Raw genomic sequence first — 20,844 nt, 5'->3', positions numbered from 1 at the left:
CTCAATTAAAATGATATATCACGCGAGATGCATTCTTAATAGAAACATCATATAGATATAAATATCATATAGATATAAATATTATATAGATTGAGGAAAAAGTACAGTTAAAACTACGAGAATATGGTGAAATTTACCCTGTTTCTGGCTCTATGGAAACACCAAAAGACATGCTAATTATTACAGAAGCGAAATAGTAATGATTTTGGTAGAATTATCTATAAAATATTATTCTATAATTTGTGTTAAAATTTTGTAATGATTTTTGAAAGCTGTATTAAATTTGTATTTAACCAATAATCCATTATTTGTTTAATAATTAGGTTATTATTATTTAATTATTGAAGTAAAATGACAATAAAAAAGAACTAGCAGATTTTAAACTATATATTTATATATTTTTCCAATAACAATATTTTGAAGAAAATATTGGAAGGATGCGTATTTTTTAAAAAAAGCCATTCTTCACAAGAAATATTTCTAAATCAATTAAAGTTTTTTTTTATTATAGTATTCGTACCTGCTAAATAACTTTCTTATAGTCAGGGTTATACCAAAAGATGTTGGGTTAAATAGGATACGTAGATAAATAAATTGGGAACCACTGTAATTCATAAAAACCATTTATTCGGTTGAATTTACTTTTCAATTTTGTATTATTACTAAATGTGTGGTATTAAGAACTACAATTTTAAAAATGAGTGGTTTAAATACCGTAATATTTTGATGTTATGAAATAAAATATGTTTTCTTTCTTTCTTTTTCTTCTAAAACCAGAAATATCTTTTACTATACAGTCTGGTAATTTCACCAGAATTTTTTTATCCCTGAAGAATTTTTTTTTCTCCGTGAATTTTTTTTTCTAATCCTCATAAAGATCTTGTACGAGTGGTATTATTAGCAGAATTATTCAATCGAAATATTTAGATTTTTTTATACATATACTTGGTTTTTTACAAAAACTATTGTATCAACAAGGGTCTTAAATAAAATCTTATAATTGAATAGTTTTTTAAAAAGTTCCTTTATTTTTTTTTTTGAGATATAGTTTTTTAAAAGTATAGTTTGTCTTATTTATGAATCTCAAAACGTTATTCAGTATTCTTTTTCAAAAGAAATAACGATAGATTTTTCTGATACAAATTTGATCCCCAATAAATAACAAATCTTTATTCATAACTTTAATGGTTTGGAAATTTTTCTACGCAAATTTGTCTATCGCAAATTTTTATTATTCAATACCTTAATGGATCTTAAAAGTGTTCTTGACATTTATTTGCTGCTATGCCTCTAAACTTTTCTTCTTCTGTGCTTGAATAAATTATATAATAAGATTGGTTTTTTGAATGATGAAAGATACTTTTGAAGACTCAATTTGTTTATGGAAGCAGCAGACTTTAATACATTTTGACAGTTTGAAAGTTATTGAGAAAGTAAACTAGTGTGGAAGCAATTTTGTTTTAACGCTTCCGGAAAATCTCCCTTCAAATGAAAAACATAATTCGTGAAGGTAAAATCTGAGAAAAATAAACTTTTTCAATTGACAATTTGTTAAAAATAAACTGTAGTATGATAATAATCCAAAGTTAAATACCATAAATACAGTTTTTTTGTTGCATATCAGAGTAGTAACATTAAATTGTTGGAAAAAGCAATGCGTAAAAGAAAGAGATAATTGTTTTTGAATATACAGTAAAAAAGAATTCAGAATGTTCATGGAAAATTAATGAGCAGTTGATGCGATGTAATGTATACCAGAAGTATTCTTTGCAAGAAATAGGAAACTTAAGAATTCAGAAACTTTTTCACTGAAAGAGCGTTTATATTGTTGCTACATACACATAGCGTTTCATAAAATTATAGCGAGCCTAATTTAATTAAATTTTGATTAATAAAAATACTTTTATTGACTTTTTTTTCATTTAAAGCATTGTCCAGCAGTGGGCTGATAGTTAAGACACGGTTCCCAGCAGATCACCGAAGTCAAGCATCACTGGCTGCGATCAGTGTGCGGGTGGGTGACCACTTGGATCAGTCTGCGTAGGGACCGAGGGTGTGCGGTATTGGTCCTCGCTAAACTGTTCTATCGTAAAATGCTCGACTTCGCGCTCAGGTCGTCGGGCTACCGAAGCGGGGGTGCCATCCCCTCCGCAGAGGATCAAAATTGTGATGGCATGTCTTCGGATCATCCTCCGGGATGTTTCCCAGACCGTCACCAATAGCCCATTGTGCAGCTCTAGTGCGACGTAAATTAACAACAACATCATTTAAAGCATTAAATGAACTATCATGAGCTGTGATAGCTCAGGATATAATGCGTTCGCCTTCCAATGAGGTGAACCGGGTTCGAAACCCAGCGATGACTGGTCGATACGGATTCCGCACCTGGCTCACACCGACCACAGAAAATATCCTCAGTGTTAGACTGATTATGGGTTAAAGTCCCCTTGCCGTCAGGCTAAACGTAGGAGGTTTTCCTCTTGGTGTAATTCAAATGTGGGTTAGTTCCATCAAAAAGTCCTCCACGAAGGCAAATTTCTCCCAATACAGGTGTTCCCTTGTCTTCTGGATTGGGTTCGAAATTACAAGGCTAAGGAGTTGAACCTTAGGTGTCGTAAATCCAAAAGATTGGATAGGAAGATTGGATTCAGCGACTGTTATAACATAATATAAAATGAACTATCATGGACTATTTATAACAATTAATATAATATACTATTTATAACTATATAATGTCACACTTGTATAAATAAAAGAGACATTTACATTAATAATTATGTCTGAAATTATATTTTTCATGCATTAAACCCAAATAAATTTTAAGTTACAAATCCGACTAACATGTGGTTTGTCAGATTCGGTTAAGCATAATAGAAAACATTATTTAGTAACCTCTAAATTACCTTCATAACAAATGTGGTACCTTAACACATTATGTCTCAGTAATTTTGAATAATATCTTAGTAAATCATTCTTAAAATCAGTGTAGTGAATCATTATTTTTTATTATTATAATCATTCAGTTGTAGTGAATCATTATTTATTATCATTATAATCATTCATTTGTAGTGAATTATTATTTATTATCATTATAATCATTCAGTTGTAGTGAATCATTATTTATTATCATTATAATCATTCAGTTGTAGTAAATCATTATTTTTTATTATTATAATCATTCAGTTGTAGTGAATCATTATTTATCATCATTATAATCATTCATTTGTAGTGAATCATTATTTATTATCATTATAATCATTCAGTTGTAGTGAATCATTATTTATTATCATTATAATCATTCAGTTGTAGTAAATCATTATTAAAATCAGTGTAGTGAATCATTATTTTTTATTATTATAATCATTCAGTTGTAGTGAATCATTATTTATTATCATTATAATCATTCATTTGTAGTGAATCATTATTTATTATCATTATAATCATTCAGTTGTAGTGAATCATTATTTATTATCATTATAATCATTCAGTTGTAGTAAATCATTCTTAAAATCAGTGTAGTGAATCATTATTTTTTATTATTATAATCATTCAGTTGTAGTGAATCATTATTTATTATCATTATAATCATTCATTTGTAGTGAATTATTATTTATTATAATTATAATCATTCAGTTGTAGTGAATCATTATTTATTATCATTATAATCATTCAGTTGTAGTAAATCATTATTTTTTATTATTATAATCATTCAGTTGTAGTGAATCATTATTTATTATCATTATAATCATTCATTTGTAGTGAATCATTATTTATTATCATTATAATCATTCAGTTGTAGTGAATCATTATTTATTATCATTATAATCATTCAGTTGTAGTAAATCATTATTAAAATTACCCAATTTTTCTGAAAAAATTCATGTTCGATATAAATAACAGCCATTTCATGTTACAGTAGAAGCAATTTATTTAGCAAACAATCATGATTATTGCTACTGATACTTCGAGTTTTATGCATATTTGTTACGTATTATTGCATAAATATTAATTAAATACAAAATCGTTTCCCTCTAAAACTAAATTTATTCGTCTGAAATATTATAGCTTTATTTAAATCAATGTGATACTTGAAAATATTGTATTCAGCTTTATTATCGAGACGTATATTTGAAAATATATAAAAACTTCACTTACCGGGTAGTTTGTTCCATTTTTATCAGGTATTTTGAATTTTGTAATGAAATTCGGTTTTCCTTTCATGTCAACAAATGAGAAGAATAAACTTGTTGACCAGTAAGTAATCAGCATGATGATCAAAGGTACTAAATAAGAGGAAAAAAATGTAATCCATTCTACAAGATATTTAATTTACTGGTTTAATAGAAACGAACATATTCTAATTGAAAAGAGCTAAACATCAGAAAATTCAGCGTTATTAAAAGGGTAAATACACAGCGAAACAATTATGGTCAAAACTACAAGAATATTTCGAAATTTACTGTGCTTCTGGCTCAATGAGAACATCAAAGAGTTCTGTAATCTTTCCAAAACTCTTTGGTAATGATTTTGCCAAATTTAAAAATAAAATATCTTTTTATATGATGTGATAAAATTATGTAAATTTAGTAAAAATTCTTTCATGATGGCATATAAACTATTTATTTGATTTAATTTACTTTTCAGTTTTGTATTTTTCGTTATTAGATGTGTGGGGTAATAAGAATCCCAATATTGGAAGACAGAATTTTTGGTAAACCGTTACCATAGGAACGGAAATAATTATCGAATTAATGGTTTAAAAACTATATATTTTGGTTTTATTAAACAGAATTATGATTCTCTAAACCAGAAATGTCACTGCCATACAGTATTCATATTTCACCAGAATTTTTTTCTTCGAGTAAAATCAGTATAAGAATTCGAAATTCAGCCTAATAATTTTATTGATGCAATTTGACAGATCATTTTCAACTTTTTTTTTTTTAAATATGGCTCTTAAAAAGGTCTTGGAGGCTATAATTTCATAGAGAGAACATCAGTGTACATTTTTTACTACATTCCATAATGGGTCCTAAATTTATTTTAGAATTCGGAATTTCTAACAGAATTTTATCATAAGCACATACATTATTTAACTGTAAGCACTTGTCTGATACTTGGCAAGCATGGTAAAAGTTATAAAAACCATGTTAATGACATGAAACAACTTTTAATAGGCAGTCAAATAAGCACTTTTTGAAACCATACGAGCTTAAGGGGACACTGGTCGCTCAAAACAAAAAAGTGCAATTTTTATTCGATAACGTTCAAATTTTAACAGAATACTGGTAGCATTAATAGAAGTCTGCGTGCAAATCTTTAGAAAAAAAATAATTACTTTTAAAACTATAACTAAAAGTAGGAATTTTAATTGCAGATAAATAAAAAGTACCTTGCTAACGAATTTTATTTATTTTCATTAAATTTTTACCCATATGTAACCATATATAGGAAAAAATTTAACGAAAAAATTATTATTATTAATTATTGTCATTAATAATAATAATTTTTTCGTTAAATTATATTACTTTTATAATTTAACGAATTATAAAAGTATTACTTTTAAAACATATTACTACACATATTACTTTTAAAACTATAACTGAAAGTAGGAATTTTAATTGCAGATAAATAAAAAATACCTTGCTAACGAATTTTATTTATTTTCTTTAAATTTTTACCCATATGTAACCATATATAGGAAAAAATTTAACGAAAAAATTATTATTATTAATTATTGTTATTAATATTATAAGAACTTAAATAAAGTACAGTAGTTTTGTAACCGTACGAAAACAATGAACGTAGGTATTAATTTTTTTTGTCACCAAACTTTTCTTTTCTTAATCATATTTGGCAACTAATAAAAAAAAAGTCCAATTTGAATATCTTAAAAATTTAAAAAGTTTCAAGCGATTTTATAAGTAGTTTTTGTATTGTTTTAAGAGAATGCTCAAAATGATAAGGGATTATCCACATATTTCATTTCGTACTCATGAATGAAATTTATTAAAAATGATCCCGGAATTGTTGGAGATTATCCACCATATAAGTATCTTTTTCCCCCTGCTTTCTTTCATTATTAAATCACAGTTTGGGGTATTACCTTTATTGTAAGTTATTATCATTTGTTATTAGATTCTGTCTAATGATATAAAATAATATTTGTAGAAAACCCGATAGTATTCTGAGATTTCTTTTAAAAGGTACGAAAACTACTTTGAAAATTGCTTGAAACAATTTAAATTTCTAAGATATTCAAATCGGACTTTTCTCATAAGTTGCCAAATATGATTCACTACAAAATTAAGAAAAATTTATTTTTAATTTTCCTCGCGCTTGCTCTGCATAAAAAAACTAGTTTATTTACTCATATCTTGTGCTGCTTTAATCCAATTTTTCTCAAATTTTAAAGAAAATTTTTTTAAATTAATTTTAAATTGCTCTAAAAATTTTGTAATTAATTTTAAATTGCTCTAAAAATTTTATTGAATAATTTTAAAGCTACGGCAAAAAACTTGTTTAAGTTATAGCAAGTTATAGCCAAAGTTACAGTAAAAAATTAACATTTTATAAAAATGTTCAGTTTTCCATAAACATTCAAATTTTGTGTAATTATTGCATAGAATAACCAAAACAACTGTCACAAGTTACAAATCTTTTGATACATTTCTTGGAATAGGGTATTCAAAAACATTATTTTCCGTTTATAATTTATGGTTGGTCCCTCAAACATATAAAAGTTTTAAACTTAATTGATATGTATGAAAAATCGTATTTTGAGAGATGATTTATCTTTAGAGACATAAAATAAATATTTTAAAATATTTAATATAAGGCAAACATGTTTTTCAAGAAATTTATATTTTTTAGTCAGCTTTAAAATATATTAAAGAAATTCATGATTCAATGTCTCTATTCCAATTGTCAAAACCGTCTTAAAGCAGCGTTTTAAAAGCTAATTTAAAATTTTATAGGAATTCGTAGAAAGGAAAATTATCTTTTCCTTAATCTTCACTTTCATTTGTAATTAAATTTATATATTACGTTTAACCTTTTAAATAAATGCCAACTTTTATTATTTGAAGATAAATTTGATCAACATATTTAATTCTTTAAACGATTATATGAAAAATTAACTCTTGACATTCAATTTTGAATCTTCATTTTGGAATTATGCTATATTTTTTTATAATTTATTTAATTTATTCATGTATGGTATACATGAAGATTACTATGGAAAACAAATTGTTTGTTTCACTTATGCATAGATTATTGCCTAATTCTGGAGAATTCTGGGGATTTCAAATTCTAAATAAGTCTTGTTCCTATCGCTACAGGTTTTTCTTAAATGATAATTTTACTTTATTATTTGTCAAAATAGACAAATAATAAAGTTATAATAATAATAATTTATAACTTTATTATATAATATATAAATTACATGTATAATTATAATTATAAATTACATGTATAATTACATGTATAAATTATATAAATATTATAATTTATATATATAATATATATATAAATTATAATATATTAATTATAACTTTATTATATAATATATAAATTTAATAATAATAATGTTTGTTTCACTTATGCATAGATTATTGCCTAATTCTGGAGAATTCTGGGGATTTCAAATTCTAAATAAGTCTTGTTCCTATCGCTACAGGTTTTTCTTAAATGATAATTTTACTTTATTATTTGTCAAAATAGACAAATTTAAAAACATTACATATAAGGCTGGGTCGCATAAATGTTGCAACGTAATATTAACAAGGTAAATTTTATCACATTCTGGTAACTTTGACGAAACTTTCTTTTTTTTCCATGATCCTTGAGCCCGGTTTTCTTTCAAAATAAAATTCAGCTGCAATATTCCAAGTGGATCAATGTAGATGTGGTGTTGCAATTGAACCTATGTAAATTTGGTGTGTTTAATTTAGTGTGGATTTAGTGTGAATATAGTGTAAATTTAGTGTGTTTATAGTTTGCACCATTACCTGGTTTTACCTAGAAACATACTAAAGTTGCTGTTAATGTCTACGATATTGAGTACAACGTTCTCTAATAGTTATAACGCTGTAAAATGATTCTTATTAATCTACCCAATACACTCTCAGAAACATAACTCTCACAGTATTTCGTTAATTTTGAGACTTATTTCGTCACGAAATCCTGTGATTTGTGGTGAAACGTGAACTCTCAAATATACGACGAAATTTGTTGAAAATTGTTACCTAGAATGAAGTGACTAGCATAAAGACTAAACGATAGAAAATTAAGTGACGAAATAAGCCGAACGCCGTCTATGATTGTTAAAGAGTTAGCCTTGCACCAGGAAGATCCCAGGTTCGAATATCATAATGGACATAGGTGTAAATTACCTCTCTGCTCAAACTGTCATTCTTATGCTGTTGGGGCAACATTTATCCACCTGTTTGGTATCCATGATAAAGTGATAATTAGAAAAGTTCGATACAACGGTGTTTTTCCGGAAAAAAATAGAATAACGAAATATTTCCTTAATTTTAACGAAATTAGTTTCCTCAAAGAAGTAACGATAGATATTTCGTCACTTTGACGAAATTTTTGCTTTGAGCATTTCGTGCATTTGAGTATTTATTTTTATAGTATAAAAATAAATACTCAGTTTAAGTAGCCACCATAAATTACAATATTAAGGCTCAGCTAGCCCCAATATTTATTTATATCAGTGTATTTAACTCTTTCTACAAATAAACCTTAATTCGAGAAATTTACCAGCATTTCAATTCAAATCTATTCCCAAAATAATTATGAGTTAAATGTTTAATCTTACGCCTCTGCTGCAATCTAAATGTTCTTGCTTTTATCAGTCCCGAACGGATAGATTAAAACATATGCATGTGCAGCTAGAAGATGATGGATATGAAATGCTAATGAGGGATTTTAATTAAATTGTTGAAATCTTTCAATCTTTTGGAAACTACGACTTTTGAGGTTAAGACAGGTAGTATGATTTAAAAGCATAATTGATTATACGGAATGCCATTAATCATGCATTGCACTGCATAGATCCCATGCGAATATATCTGAGATTAGTAGTTCATGGTTTCAAACTAAATCAAAGTTAAATCTGTCAGTTGTTTTAGAATCTTTATCAAATTGTTTTGCTAATTTTGAATTAAAACGGAATATTTCATTTTGTTTCTAAAAAGGGTTATGATTATTTATAACTTTTGTTTGTTATTATTTGTTCGACATTTCTTTATTTTTTGAGAGTGTTGATAATTTTAGGAAAGCTAAGCAACTCTTAAAAAAGTAGATCGTATTACCATACAAACATAAAAACAATGGTTTTGGTTTCGTAATGAAGAACCATCTTTAGACTGCAGACACGGAATAAATGAAGAGAATACAAGGGTGCAGAAGAAATGACGTTAACAAACAAGTTACAAGAAGGAAAAAAAAAGGTTTAACCAATAAGGGAACGGGAAAAAGCTTGAACAAAGTAAGGGAGAAAAAAAAAGTGCGACAAAGATGGTTTAGAATCTTAAATGCTGCAAGAAGTAGATATGAAAAGAAAGTGGATTTTTACATTAGAAAAAAGTGGCATACTAAAAAAGTCGTAAACTAAATTATTTGTATTGTCTAAGAAAAAAAAATTATTCCCATAAATCCAGGTCAAAATTTCTAAAAATCTATTCTTTTGATGAAGTATGTCGGTTTATGTGGTATCATTTCTGCTTTTTACTCGCTTTATTTACAAAAATTTTAAAATTCACTTTCTCTCCGAAGTCGCAATTGCAATTTGCTTTACACTCCTGTCCTTGTTGTTACTTCTGCTACTTACCAATACTAGCAAGCATGCGAATTTTCAAGGCAGAGGGTGATTTTCTAATTTTTTTAGTGGCGCCATCTATGATCAAGAATATGAACTCCAGTCCAATCCTACTCTATTCTTTCATCCACAGATCGTAATTTTGATTTGAACCGGAGGACGATCAATCTCAGATTCAGGATATCAAAGGTATTGTTAATTGTTATGGGAACTTGAAGGACTTTGTGACCCCGACAGATTTAACGTGCACCAGTCACCATTCAATACATGGGGATTCTTCGGTCGGCGGGATTCGAACTCACGTTCTCGTGAACACGAGCTCAACGCCCTAACATCCAGGCTATCCCGGGTCTAAGAAATACAAAAAATTTCGCGAAAGCTCAAAAGCCATCAATACAACTAAAAATTTTTATTATTATTTTTACATTTTATTATAACTTGAAGATGGAGAGGGTGGTTTCTAGATTTTTTTCAACCATATACTTAAAAATGTCTTTCTCATATGCTGTAACAAAGATACCCCATGTACTGCGAAAGGCATAAATGAATAGGTTAATCATCATTTAGCAGATATTTTAAAGAAATTGGATTCGAATTTCAAATTTCCGAAACTTTGTTCTGAAATGCTTTTTGAGATAAGCAGACATTTTGAATACATTAAATGCATAATGAATCGTACTTCAAACTTACCAATTTTGTATAAAGATTTAATTTTTAAAAAATGAGAATTTTTCTTTAAAATTTTCCTTTAAAATAGTAAATTATACATACTTAAAACATGCAATGCCACATCATTTTCATTGCTCAAGTCGTAAATAGGGCGCCATTGTTCATTCGGCAGTGATTCAATGAATTTCCAGGTTTCCATGACAGCCAAAAACACACTGGTACACTCAATATTCGAACAAGCTGTTTTTGTGTATCTTATCTGTTTTCAAAGACATGCATTTCTACATGTAAAACATGCATTTTCATGAAACAAGCACACCTAAAAAAAAAATTACATTTTTGAATGTAAGTGCCCATAAAAGCTCAACTCTACTATCTGTCTTTTCAAATTGCTTCAGCATAGTTACAAAAGTGGTATCTAGGTACATTAAAGTGGTCTTCTGATAAAAGAAAAGGTATTTAAAAGCTCCACCTGGTGGAAAGGAGTGTGAAAACAATGGATATATAAGGAAATATAAATTATAAAGTTGTGTGGCCTCATCGATTTAATACCAATAGATATTTCTTAAAAAGGACATTTAAGCGCTTATTTTGTTTGTTTGCGATTTCGTAAAGTATAGCGTAACAAAATTATTTTTTATTAAAAGAAAGAAAGAAAAGTTAACAAATGATGCTTTTTTTACTAAGCTTAAAAGAAGTGTGAACTTTACTATATCTAGATACCAACTATGTTGTCTTAGGGGATAAAGCAATAACCTCCATATGAGATGAACCGGGTTCGAATCTCAGCGATGGTTTGTCAATACGAATATCACACCCGACTCGCACTGACCACAATGTTGTCGTAAAATGTCCTCAGTGGTAGACAGATCACGCGTTAGAGGCCCCTTGCCAGCAGGCTAACCGTGGGAGCTTTTCGTGGTTTTCCTCTCCATGTGACACAAACAAATGCGGTTCAGTTCCATAAGAAAACCTACTTCAGTGGCAAATTTCTTCCAGTACTCGATCCAGGAAATTCTTTGTCATCTGGATAAGGTTCAAAATTACAAGGCTAAGGAGTTGAACATTGGTAGTGGTAAAATCAAAATTGGGTCAGCTGTTCAACGGCGATTATAAAGTAAGACGATAATATATTATATAAAATAACAACTAGAAGATTTTTTTTATAATAATAGCTGCCTAGGTTCAAAAGCTTGTGCAGTGGAAACGGGTTGTAATAAAGTCAATATTATAAAGGTTAAAAGATGAAAGTATGAACAATAGCTTATTTTGTGTACCTTTCTATAAAGAATCATTTATTTCCAATGAAAAACGTCAACATCGTACAGTTTTTAAATTTCATATGTCTTTATTTAGGTACAAATTTCAAAAGTCGAACAAATGGTAATTAAACAAATGGAAAAAACAGGAAAAAAAATAAGCTTTTCCTATTTTTATCAAAAAAATCTTTTTTTGGAACAGATACAATTTTGTAACAGGTACAAATTACCTGTTACAGTAGTAAATATCGCTAATTTCTAAAGTCCAGTTATTGAGAATGTGCTGTATGGAAAGAAGTAAGCAACAAACACGCAATCGATATCAAGATCTAATTACGTTAAATCATTCATATTTGCCTCGTACATCTGGCTGAATAATTAAAATGTTTTTTTTTTCTATGGAAGCGAAAACAATATCACGGAGAAACGAGAAGACATTTTCTAAACCACTATTAAATTGTTGCGCTTTTTTCCACGGATGAGACTAACTATAATATTCAAGCTGCGATCGATGCAAGCCTGCTAAAATTAATTAAATCTTTGAATGTCAAATTTTTTCCCAACACGCCTCACAGCCTTATTAATTTTTCAAGCATGTCTAATATTGCCTTTTAAGGGATGATGTTTGAAGGGTGAATGTAGAGATAATTTGGGTACAGTTGATGCATGTAAAATTTAATTTATTTACGTCGCTAGGCAGCTTAGATGGTGATGTTTTAGTAAATTTAGTTTTAGAAGAATATGTTCCTCATTGTTTACAAATACATAAATATTTTTAGAGTGAAATAACTTCATTCGAGAACGATTTTTTTTAGAATATTTCTTGAGAACTAGAATATAAAATAGAAGAGCAGAACTAGGAAATAGGATGGAAAAGTAAAAATAGAATAGTTATTGTTTCTTAATTTCTTTTGTTGCGAGATATATTGTTTTAGATAACTTGGGTTTAGTTATTGAATATGAAATTTAATTTATTATCATTGCTACACAACTTATTTAAATTTAAGACGACATTTTTATTTGAACGAGAATTTTATTTAAAGAGAAAGTCGTAAAAAATTTAGAGGAAAATAGTACGTGCAATTTTTTTCAGTCAAGTAAATGTTTTTAGTGAAATAGAATATAACAAAGGTAGAACTAATAAATGGAATTAAAAAGTAAAACTATTGTTGAATAAAATTATTGTTTCGTTATTTCTTAAGGTGCAAAAATGTTTTTGGTAGTTTTTTTGAGTTGATGCATGTGAAATTTAATTTATTTACGTCGCTAGGCAGCTTAGATGGTGATGTTTTAGTAAATTTAGTTTTAGAAGAATATGTTCCTCATTGTTTACAAATACATAAATATTTTTAGAGTGAAATAACTTCATTCGAGAACGATTTTTTTTAGAAAATTTCTTGAGAACTAGAATATAAAATAGAAGAGCAGAACTAGGAAATAGGATGGAAAAGTAAAAATAGAATAGAGTTATTGTTTCTTAATTTCTTATGTTGCGAGAGAAATCGTTTTAGATAATTTGGATTTAGTTGTTGCTTATGAAATTTAATTTATTATCATTGCTACGCAACTTATTTAAGACGACATTTTTATTTGAACAAGAATTTTATTTAAGGAGAAAATCGTAAAAAATTTAGAGAAAAAAGTTACCCAAATGAGCAATTTTTTCAGTCAAGTGAATGTTTTTAGTGAAATAGAATACAAAGGTAGAAATGAGAAATGGAATTAAAAAGTAAAACTTTATTTGAACAAAATTATTGTTTCGTTATTTCTTAAGGTGCAGAAAAAATGTTTTTGGTAATTTTTTTGAGTTGATGCATGCAAAATTAAAATTTTTATCGTCATGATATCGCATATTTTATGTTGTTTTACTACATTTTAACTAACACAAAAATGGTTCCCATACTTATTAAGAAGTAAATATTTTAGCATCACACGGTAACAATTTTTCAGTCAAGCGAATAGTTTTTGAAAGTTAGAATAAGAAGAACTAAATTATAAAATAGAAAAGTAAAACTAGAATAGAACAGAGTTAATCATTCACAACTTCTGACGTCTCAAAAAAAATTGTTTTAGGTAATTTGGACTTAGCTGATACACGTGAAATTTAATTTATTTTCGTTGCTTGACAGCTTATATGGGTGCGTCTTATAGAATTTATTTTACTAAAGAATGTTCTTATTGCATAGTTTACAAATATATAAATAATTTCAGCGAAAATTGCGCTAGCACGAGAATAATCTTTTTAGAATATTGCTTCAGAACTAGAATATAGAAAAGTAGGACCAGGAAATAGGAAGGAAAAATAAAGCTAGGAAATAATAGAATTATTTTTCCATAATTTTTTATGTTGCAAGAAAAATTGTTTTTAAATAATTTGGATTTTAGTGTATGCATGTGAAATTTAGATAATTAAAGTCGCTTCAGTGTTTTGCGACATTTTTGTTTGAAAGAGAATGTTCTTTATGCATTGTTTACAAAGAAGTAAATAAGAGTATTTCAGAAAAAAATAGTATCCCATTTGAGCAATTTTTTCATTCAGGTGAATTCTCTTGAGAACTAGAAAATAGAATACAAAGCCAGGACTTAATGAGAAAGTAAAACTAGAGTTTATTAGAATTATTGTTTTGTAAATACTCAAGGTGCAAAGGAAATGTTTTAGTTAATTTGGGATCAGATAATGCAAGTAAAATTTAATCTATTAACGCCATAATACAGTATATTTTGTGGTGTTTTACAACCTTTTAATTTACAAGAAAATGTTCACCCATGTTTACAAGGAAGTAAATATTTTCTTGAAAAAGAGCATCACTCGAGAACAATTTTTCCGTCAAGTTAATTTTAAGTTTTAGAGAATTAAAATACAAAGCAGAAAAGTAGCAATAGAATGCAGAAAATGAAATGAGAACTAGAATGGAACAGAATTAATGATACATAATTTCTTACTTCTCAAAAAAAAATTGTTTTAGTTAATTTGGGTTCAATTGACGAATGCAAAATTTAATTTATTTGCATCTGTAAAAAGCGTATATGATTTTACTAAAATTTTCTGCACAACAGAGTGTTTCACGCACGCATTTATTACAAATTTATAAATATTTTTAAGATAAAATAGCTTGTTCTAGAACAATCTTTTTAGAATATTTTTTGAGAACAGGAGTATCAAATATTAAACTAGAGTAAGAATATAGAGAAGAAAAGTACGACTAGAGATAGAATAAAAAACTAGAGTGCGATTAGAATAGAACAGAATTATTACTCCTGAATTTTTTTAAGTTCAAAATTTTATTTTGATTAATTTAGGCTTAGTTGATTCAAGGAAAATTTAATTCCATTTACGCCATTAGGCAGCTTTTATGGTAGTGCTTTACTAAAAATTTCCTTTAGAAGAGAATGCTCTACACACATTATTTGAAAATGTATGAATATTTTAATGGTTAAACAGCTTCACTTGAGAACAATGTTTTTAGAATATTTCTTAATCACTAATATGTAGAAAAGTGTAACTAAAATCCAGAATTGTTGAACTGGAATATAGAATAGAAAAATGGAACTAGAAAATATAATAGAAAAATAAAATTAGAATAGAATTGAATTAATCCTTCGAAATTTCTTACGAATCAAAAAATTTTTCTCGATAATTTGAGTTTATTTTGGAGCTAATAAAATCTTTGAGTTATCATAATTTATGTGATTTTTTCTTAATTTATATAATGACTAGCGTATATAATATTGTTAAACAAGCATCAATAAACATTTTATTTTAAAACATTTTTAAAACACAAACGCCCAAATATTTGAAGGAAAAACTGACTTTTCATAAATACAATAATTAGAATGTTGAAATTGATTGATTGTGGAAAACACACCATATTCTTAAGGTAAAAATTTTTTTTTCACACTCGAGAACGTGTTATTTCCTTTAAGTTTCCATTATTTCCATTCGCAATTATTCTTTATATTAAATCTTGCATATACGTAGTAGACGTTATTGTTTTTCTTAAACTATTGCAAGCAAAGATTTTTTTAATACTGTATGATAGTAAAAAAAAAAACGAAATAATATTTCAATCAAATTAAGACATATTTTTTTACGTAATGTAAATCTGTTTTCTATTCATATTTCTCTCCTTTTTTTATGTTAAACTTTCTAATATGCGTTAGTAACCGTATTTTTCATTATTCGGGCAATATTTTATTTATTTTTATTATTCCGATCATTACTCAGTGTCATCAATAAAGTAGAATTAGTAGACCATAATTTTTCCCCACACTAAGAGCATTATGGAATTCACGTAAAAACAAAGCTTTCAATAATGAAAAATTTTTTTGGGCTGTTAGATCACTTTTGGAATAATGGATACTGGCCCATATTTAACTCTTTGTCAATATGAAAGGTTTTTCAAGGATGCGTAATTTCTCCACTTTCCACACTTCTCCTCTTTCCGTTACCATTGTTTTGACGAATACTGCTTTTTTCTCATAGCAGTACGTTTCAATTAAATATTTGCCGAAATCATGCAAAATGAGACCATAGACGACTATTCTTTTTAAAAACAGTACAGGAAGGGCAATGAACAATAAATTTTTTTAAAGAAACTATGAATTGAAAATTAAAATGAGCTCCATAATTGATAATGTAAGGAACATAATAAAATTAATATTCATAATGAATAATAAGATAAACATTCCACATTAAAAAATTTATGTGGTGACCTCAGATCTAGAAAATATCAAAGTAGTATGTGGAAAAAAAGAAATAAATTAAGCTTTATCAGTGCATTTCGCATTTCATTAATTTATTTTTTTCTTGATCTTTGTATTAGTTATACTCCCGTGTTGTGTGGCCATATCTTGACACTGATCTGTATGAAATGACTTTCCCGCCCCATTGTTTCGTTCCGTAAACGCGAGTTGACCTTCGGTCGCAGACAACAATTAACAAGTCACAATAGAAATAGTTACTTCTAATTACTGGTGATATTTTTCTCTTTTGCTTCGCTTCAATTGGCACAGAGGTACAAAAAACAAACACAAATAACTTTGTAAAATAAATTTAAATTTAGTTTTATATAAACTGAAATTTTTGAAGAGAAAAATGATGACTTCAAATAAAATGCGAACATTGGGAAAGAATATCGATGAGATTGTCTTTCGAAAGCTCTGTCGTCACATTAAATAACTCTCTTTGGCGATATGCTATTTATATATCGGTTGTGAGCTTCCAACAGTTATTTATTACTGTTAGGGCATTTTTTCGGCTGTTATTGAGTTATGTAAGTTATAAAAATAGCGCAAAACTTTTGGTGCAAAAACTTTGGTGCAAAAAAAATGGTGCAAAAACTTTGTCATCTAATTTGATGATAGATAAAATGTTACCCCATGGCATTATTTTAGCCAGTAAAAATTTTCTGATTTTAAGAGTAAATCGATTCCAATGATTTTCATCTCGATAAAAAGAAATAAGGTTGTTACCGTACTAAAGCCCAGATAAAGCAAGATGCCATATGTAGTTTTGATTTTATAACCGTCGTAGAACACCCGACCCAATTTTTGGGTTTACGACTACTAATGTTCAACTCCGTAGCCTTGTAATTTGAACAAAATCCAGATGACTAGGGAACTCCTTGATCAAGTATTGGGAGAAATTTGCTTTCTTGGAGAACTTTTCGCATTTGAGTTACATGGAGAGGAAGACCACGAAAGTCTCCCATGTTTAGCCTGACGGTAAGGGGACTCTAACCCATGATCCGTCTACTGTTGAGGATATTTTTCTGTCAGCTTTGTAATCGGTGCGAGCCGGGGACGGAATTCGTATCAACCAGCCATCGCTGGGATTCGGACTCGGTTCACCTCATTGGAAGGCGAACGCTCTATCCCCTGAGCCACCATGGCTCAGTACATGTAGTTTTATTTCATAACCGTCGTTGAACAGCCGACCCAATTTCATGGGTTTACGACTATTAACGTTCAACTCCGTAGCCTTGTAATTTTGAACCAATCCAGAAGACAAGGAAACTCCTGGATCAGTACCCCCAGAGGTATTGATTTGTTGTGGGAACATGGAGGACTTTGAGACTCGACAGATTTAACGTGCATCAGTCACTATTTACTACACGGGGAGTTTTCGGCCGGCGAGGATCGACAGTACATGTAGTTAAAAGTTATAGTTTTGCTGTTCAAGTCTAAGGCATTATAATTGTGGCCTTTTCTCATTTTTCTTGGGTGAATAGTTTCAAGAAACGCTGGCAAATATTTTCTTGAAAGGATGATTAACCTTTGCATGACGAAATAGGAATCATTAAGGACTTCGCTTAAATTTTTTCTTCACATTTTCTTACAAGTTTCTTTAAAAGTTGGCTTTTCTAATATGAGTTAGGAGCTGTATATTTTATTAATGCAAGTAATATCATTACAGCCAGCCCAAAAATATTTTAAAATTTATAGCTTTGTTTTTAGGAAAGGAAAAATATTTTTATTTTTGTTTATCTATTCTTCTTTGTTATTTTCTCCTCATAATGATGTTTCTAGGAAAAATGATAAACACGGTTAACATATAATGAAGAAAATCAGAAAATTTTTTTTTCTCAAAGTATGAATAAAAAAAAATTACCCAATTTTATTGATAAAATTCCGTTTAAGTTTTTTTTTTTGGAAAATATTTCATATAATAGCGTAATGAATACATACGATTAAATTCAGATGTATTGAAATAATAGTTTTCGAGAAAATGTTTCTTTTTCTGATGGAATTTTCAGTTTTTGTGAAAACGCCCCCAAAAGGAGTAGGTTAAATTACTGAAGAAGTTGGTACATTGATTTTTTTAAAAAACAATTTCGAAAATATTTTTCTTGCAGATAAATATAAATTGAAAATGTTTCAGAATACTTAAATTTCGAATTTTTTTTATGAATTTAAATATTCACCTTTTGGTCTGTCTGTAAACATAAAGTGGACTGCTAATAACAAATATAGCCATCCATAATTTTAAAATTTAATTTTAGATATTATTTTATTGAACTCTTTTTCTTTTGATTTTTTTGCAGTCAATGTATTTATTGAAAAAGTTATACAATTAAAAAAATGTTTTTTTAAAATTTTGAAATTTATTGATTCAAAATGAAATTAAAAAAAAAGCTGTGACCTACAATTTAACATAAATTAAAACGCAGAAGCTAAATGCTAGTGGTTGTATTAAGTCTAATACAAAAAAGCCTGCTACAAAGCTGTTTTTCATTGTTGTAATAAAAGATAAAGGATGCAATGCTGCCGATCGATTTTGAAATAATTGTGGAGAAATTTCTGTTTATGCAATTGTCATATAGGCCCCTAAAATAAATATGCACAAAAAAAGGAAGATATATTTAAATTGAATAATGTATCTGGAAGACTAATTTTGTTAAAACTACTTTAATGCAAGATTCTATTCTGGAAGAAGAGTTTAAAGCGTTGTAAGGCACCTTCTGTTTATTTAATTGTTTTGTAGGCACCAAAAATAAAAATGCACCAAAACAAAGAAGATGTCTCTGGAAAATTAATTTTGTAATAATCGCTTGAATGCATGCTTTAACTGTTGAGGAAAGTTATAATTTTCGAAATACTTTAAAACGTTGCATTTTTATTTTTTTCTCAGCTCAATTAATTTGAAAATAAAATTCACATCCCCTCCCCCCCAAATAACATCTCTCTGAAGACAAATAAGGCTAAATAGTAAAGTCATAAACAGATGTGAACAAAAAATAGATTGCATTTTAAAGAAGATCTATCCTATTTTTATTTAAGTGTAAAATACTTTTTTTAATAATTATTTTAAATTAATTGTATAATTATTACTATAACTATTAATAACTAATGATTAACAATTTATGATTATTATTATAATCATAAATTTTAAGAATCATTATTTTTTTAAGTATTAATCATCAAAAATCATAAATTACAAAAATCATTGTTTTTATAATTATTAATCTTAAAAAATTATAAATTATAAAAATCATTATTTTTATAATTATGAGTCAAAAAAAATTATTATATTTTTATAAAAAATTGTTATAAGTTCATATAAAAATATTTTGTTACAGAAGAAAAAGATATTCAAAACTTACCTTACTGATTGCATTTTAAGGGAGATCTATCCTATTTTTATTTAAGTGTAAAATACTTTTTTTAATAATTATTATAAATTTGTTATAAAATTATTAATATAATTATTAATAATTAATGACTAACAATTTAAAAATTTATGATTATCACTATGATCATGAATTTTAAAAATCATTTTTTTAATTATTAACCATGAAAACCATAAAAATCATTATTTTTATAATTATCAATCATAAGAATCATAAACTATTAAAATCATTATTTTTATAATTATTAAACATAAAAAATTATTATATATTTATAAAAAATATTATATGTTCATATAAAAATATTTTGTTACAGAAGAAAAAGATATTCAAAACTTACCATTCAGAGTTGCTGCTAATTAAGCGTGTGTTTTAAAGCATGCTATTGAGAGCATTGCGGCAGAAACTTTTTTTTGTGTATATTTCATTGAAGGTAAATAGGAATGAGCAGTCGCTCAGCTGGAGACGCGGACTTCGAAACGACGGGTTATAATATACCCTTGATGAAATCGAGGTCATGAAAGATAGATTCCTTTGATTAGCTTCATTATTTTTCTCTATGATCTTTATTTATGCAACACAAGAAAGCGTTCTCGATTAATGGGCACAGGAAATCTGAAAGTTGTGTGTATACACACGAAAAAGTATTTTTGCAGTTGTAAAAAGTAACTTTTTTTTTTTTAATTTTAAGGTGAAATAAAATACAGAGCATGGGACCAATCAACGTGAAAAAGAAACATCACAAGGAAATGTTTTAGGTTAGGCCATAGTAGAAAAAAAAAATAGTGCGTCCCCCCGCGCGGAAGAAGTGAAACTTCGTAATGTGGAAATGAAAATAGGAGGGGGTAGAAATAGATTTTTAGTGAAATCATATTGTTAGTTATTAACCCCTGCTTACAACTCACAATTGATCGCATCTTTTAATTATCATTTTCGAGTGGAGAAATATCCAAACCTATAA

The 20,844-nt window shown here is 27.8% G+C and overlaps 1 protein-coding gene across 1 annotated transcript in view; it reads right to left on the bottom strand.

The window, feature by feature from the left end:
- The window catches only part of LOC107440757 (fatty acid hydroxylase domain-containing protein 2), a 39,262-nt gene extending 18,763 nt beyond the window's left edge, over positions 1 to 20,499 (bottom strand). Inside the window, exons 1-3 of the mRNA XM_016053771.4 lie at positions 20,224 to 20,499; positions 10,601 to 10,817; positions 4,156 to 4,283 (exon numbers count right to left, since the gene is read on the bottom strand). Coding sequence (XP_015909257.2) covers positions 4,156 to 4,283; positions 10,601 to 10,697 — 225 coding nt within the window. The 5' untranslated portion in view covers positions 10,698 to 10,817; positions 20,224 to 20,499. The remainder of the gene's footprint in view (positions 1 to 4,155; positions 4,284 to 10,600; positions 10,818 to 20,223) is intronic.
- Positions 20,500 to 20,844: the final 345 nt, after the last annotated feature.

Source organism: Parasteatoda tepidariorum, chromosome 2 (genome assembly GCF_982258835.1).
Source record: "Parasteatoda tepidariorum strain Cologne lab strain chromosome 2, Ptep-v5.0, whole genome shotgun sequence".
NCBI classification, from domain to species: Eukaryota; Metazoa; Arthropoda; class Arachnida; order Araneae; family Theridiidae; genus Parasteatoda; species Parasteatoda tepidariorum.
This window is presented reverse-complemented; position numbering and strand designations above follow the sequence as displayed.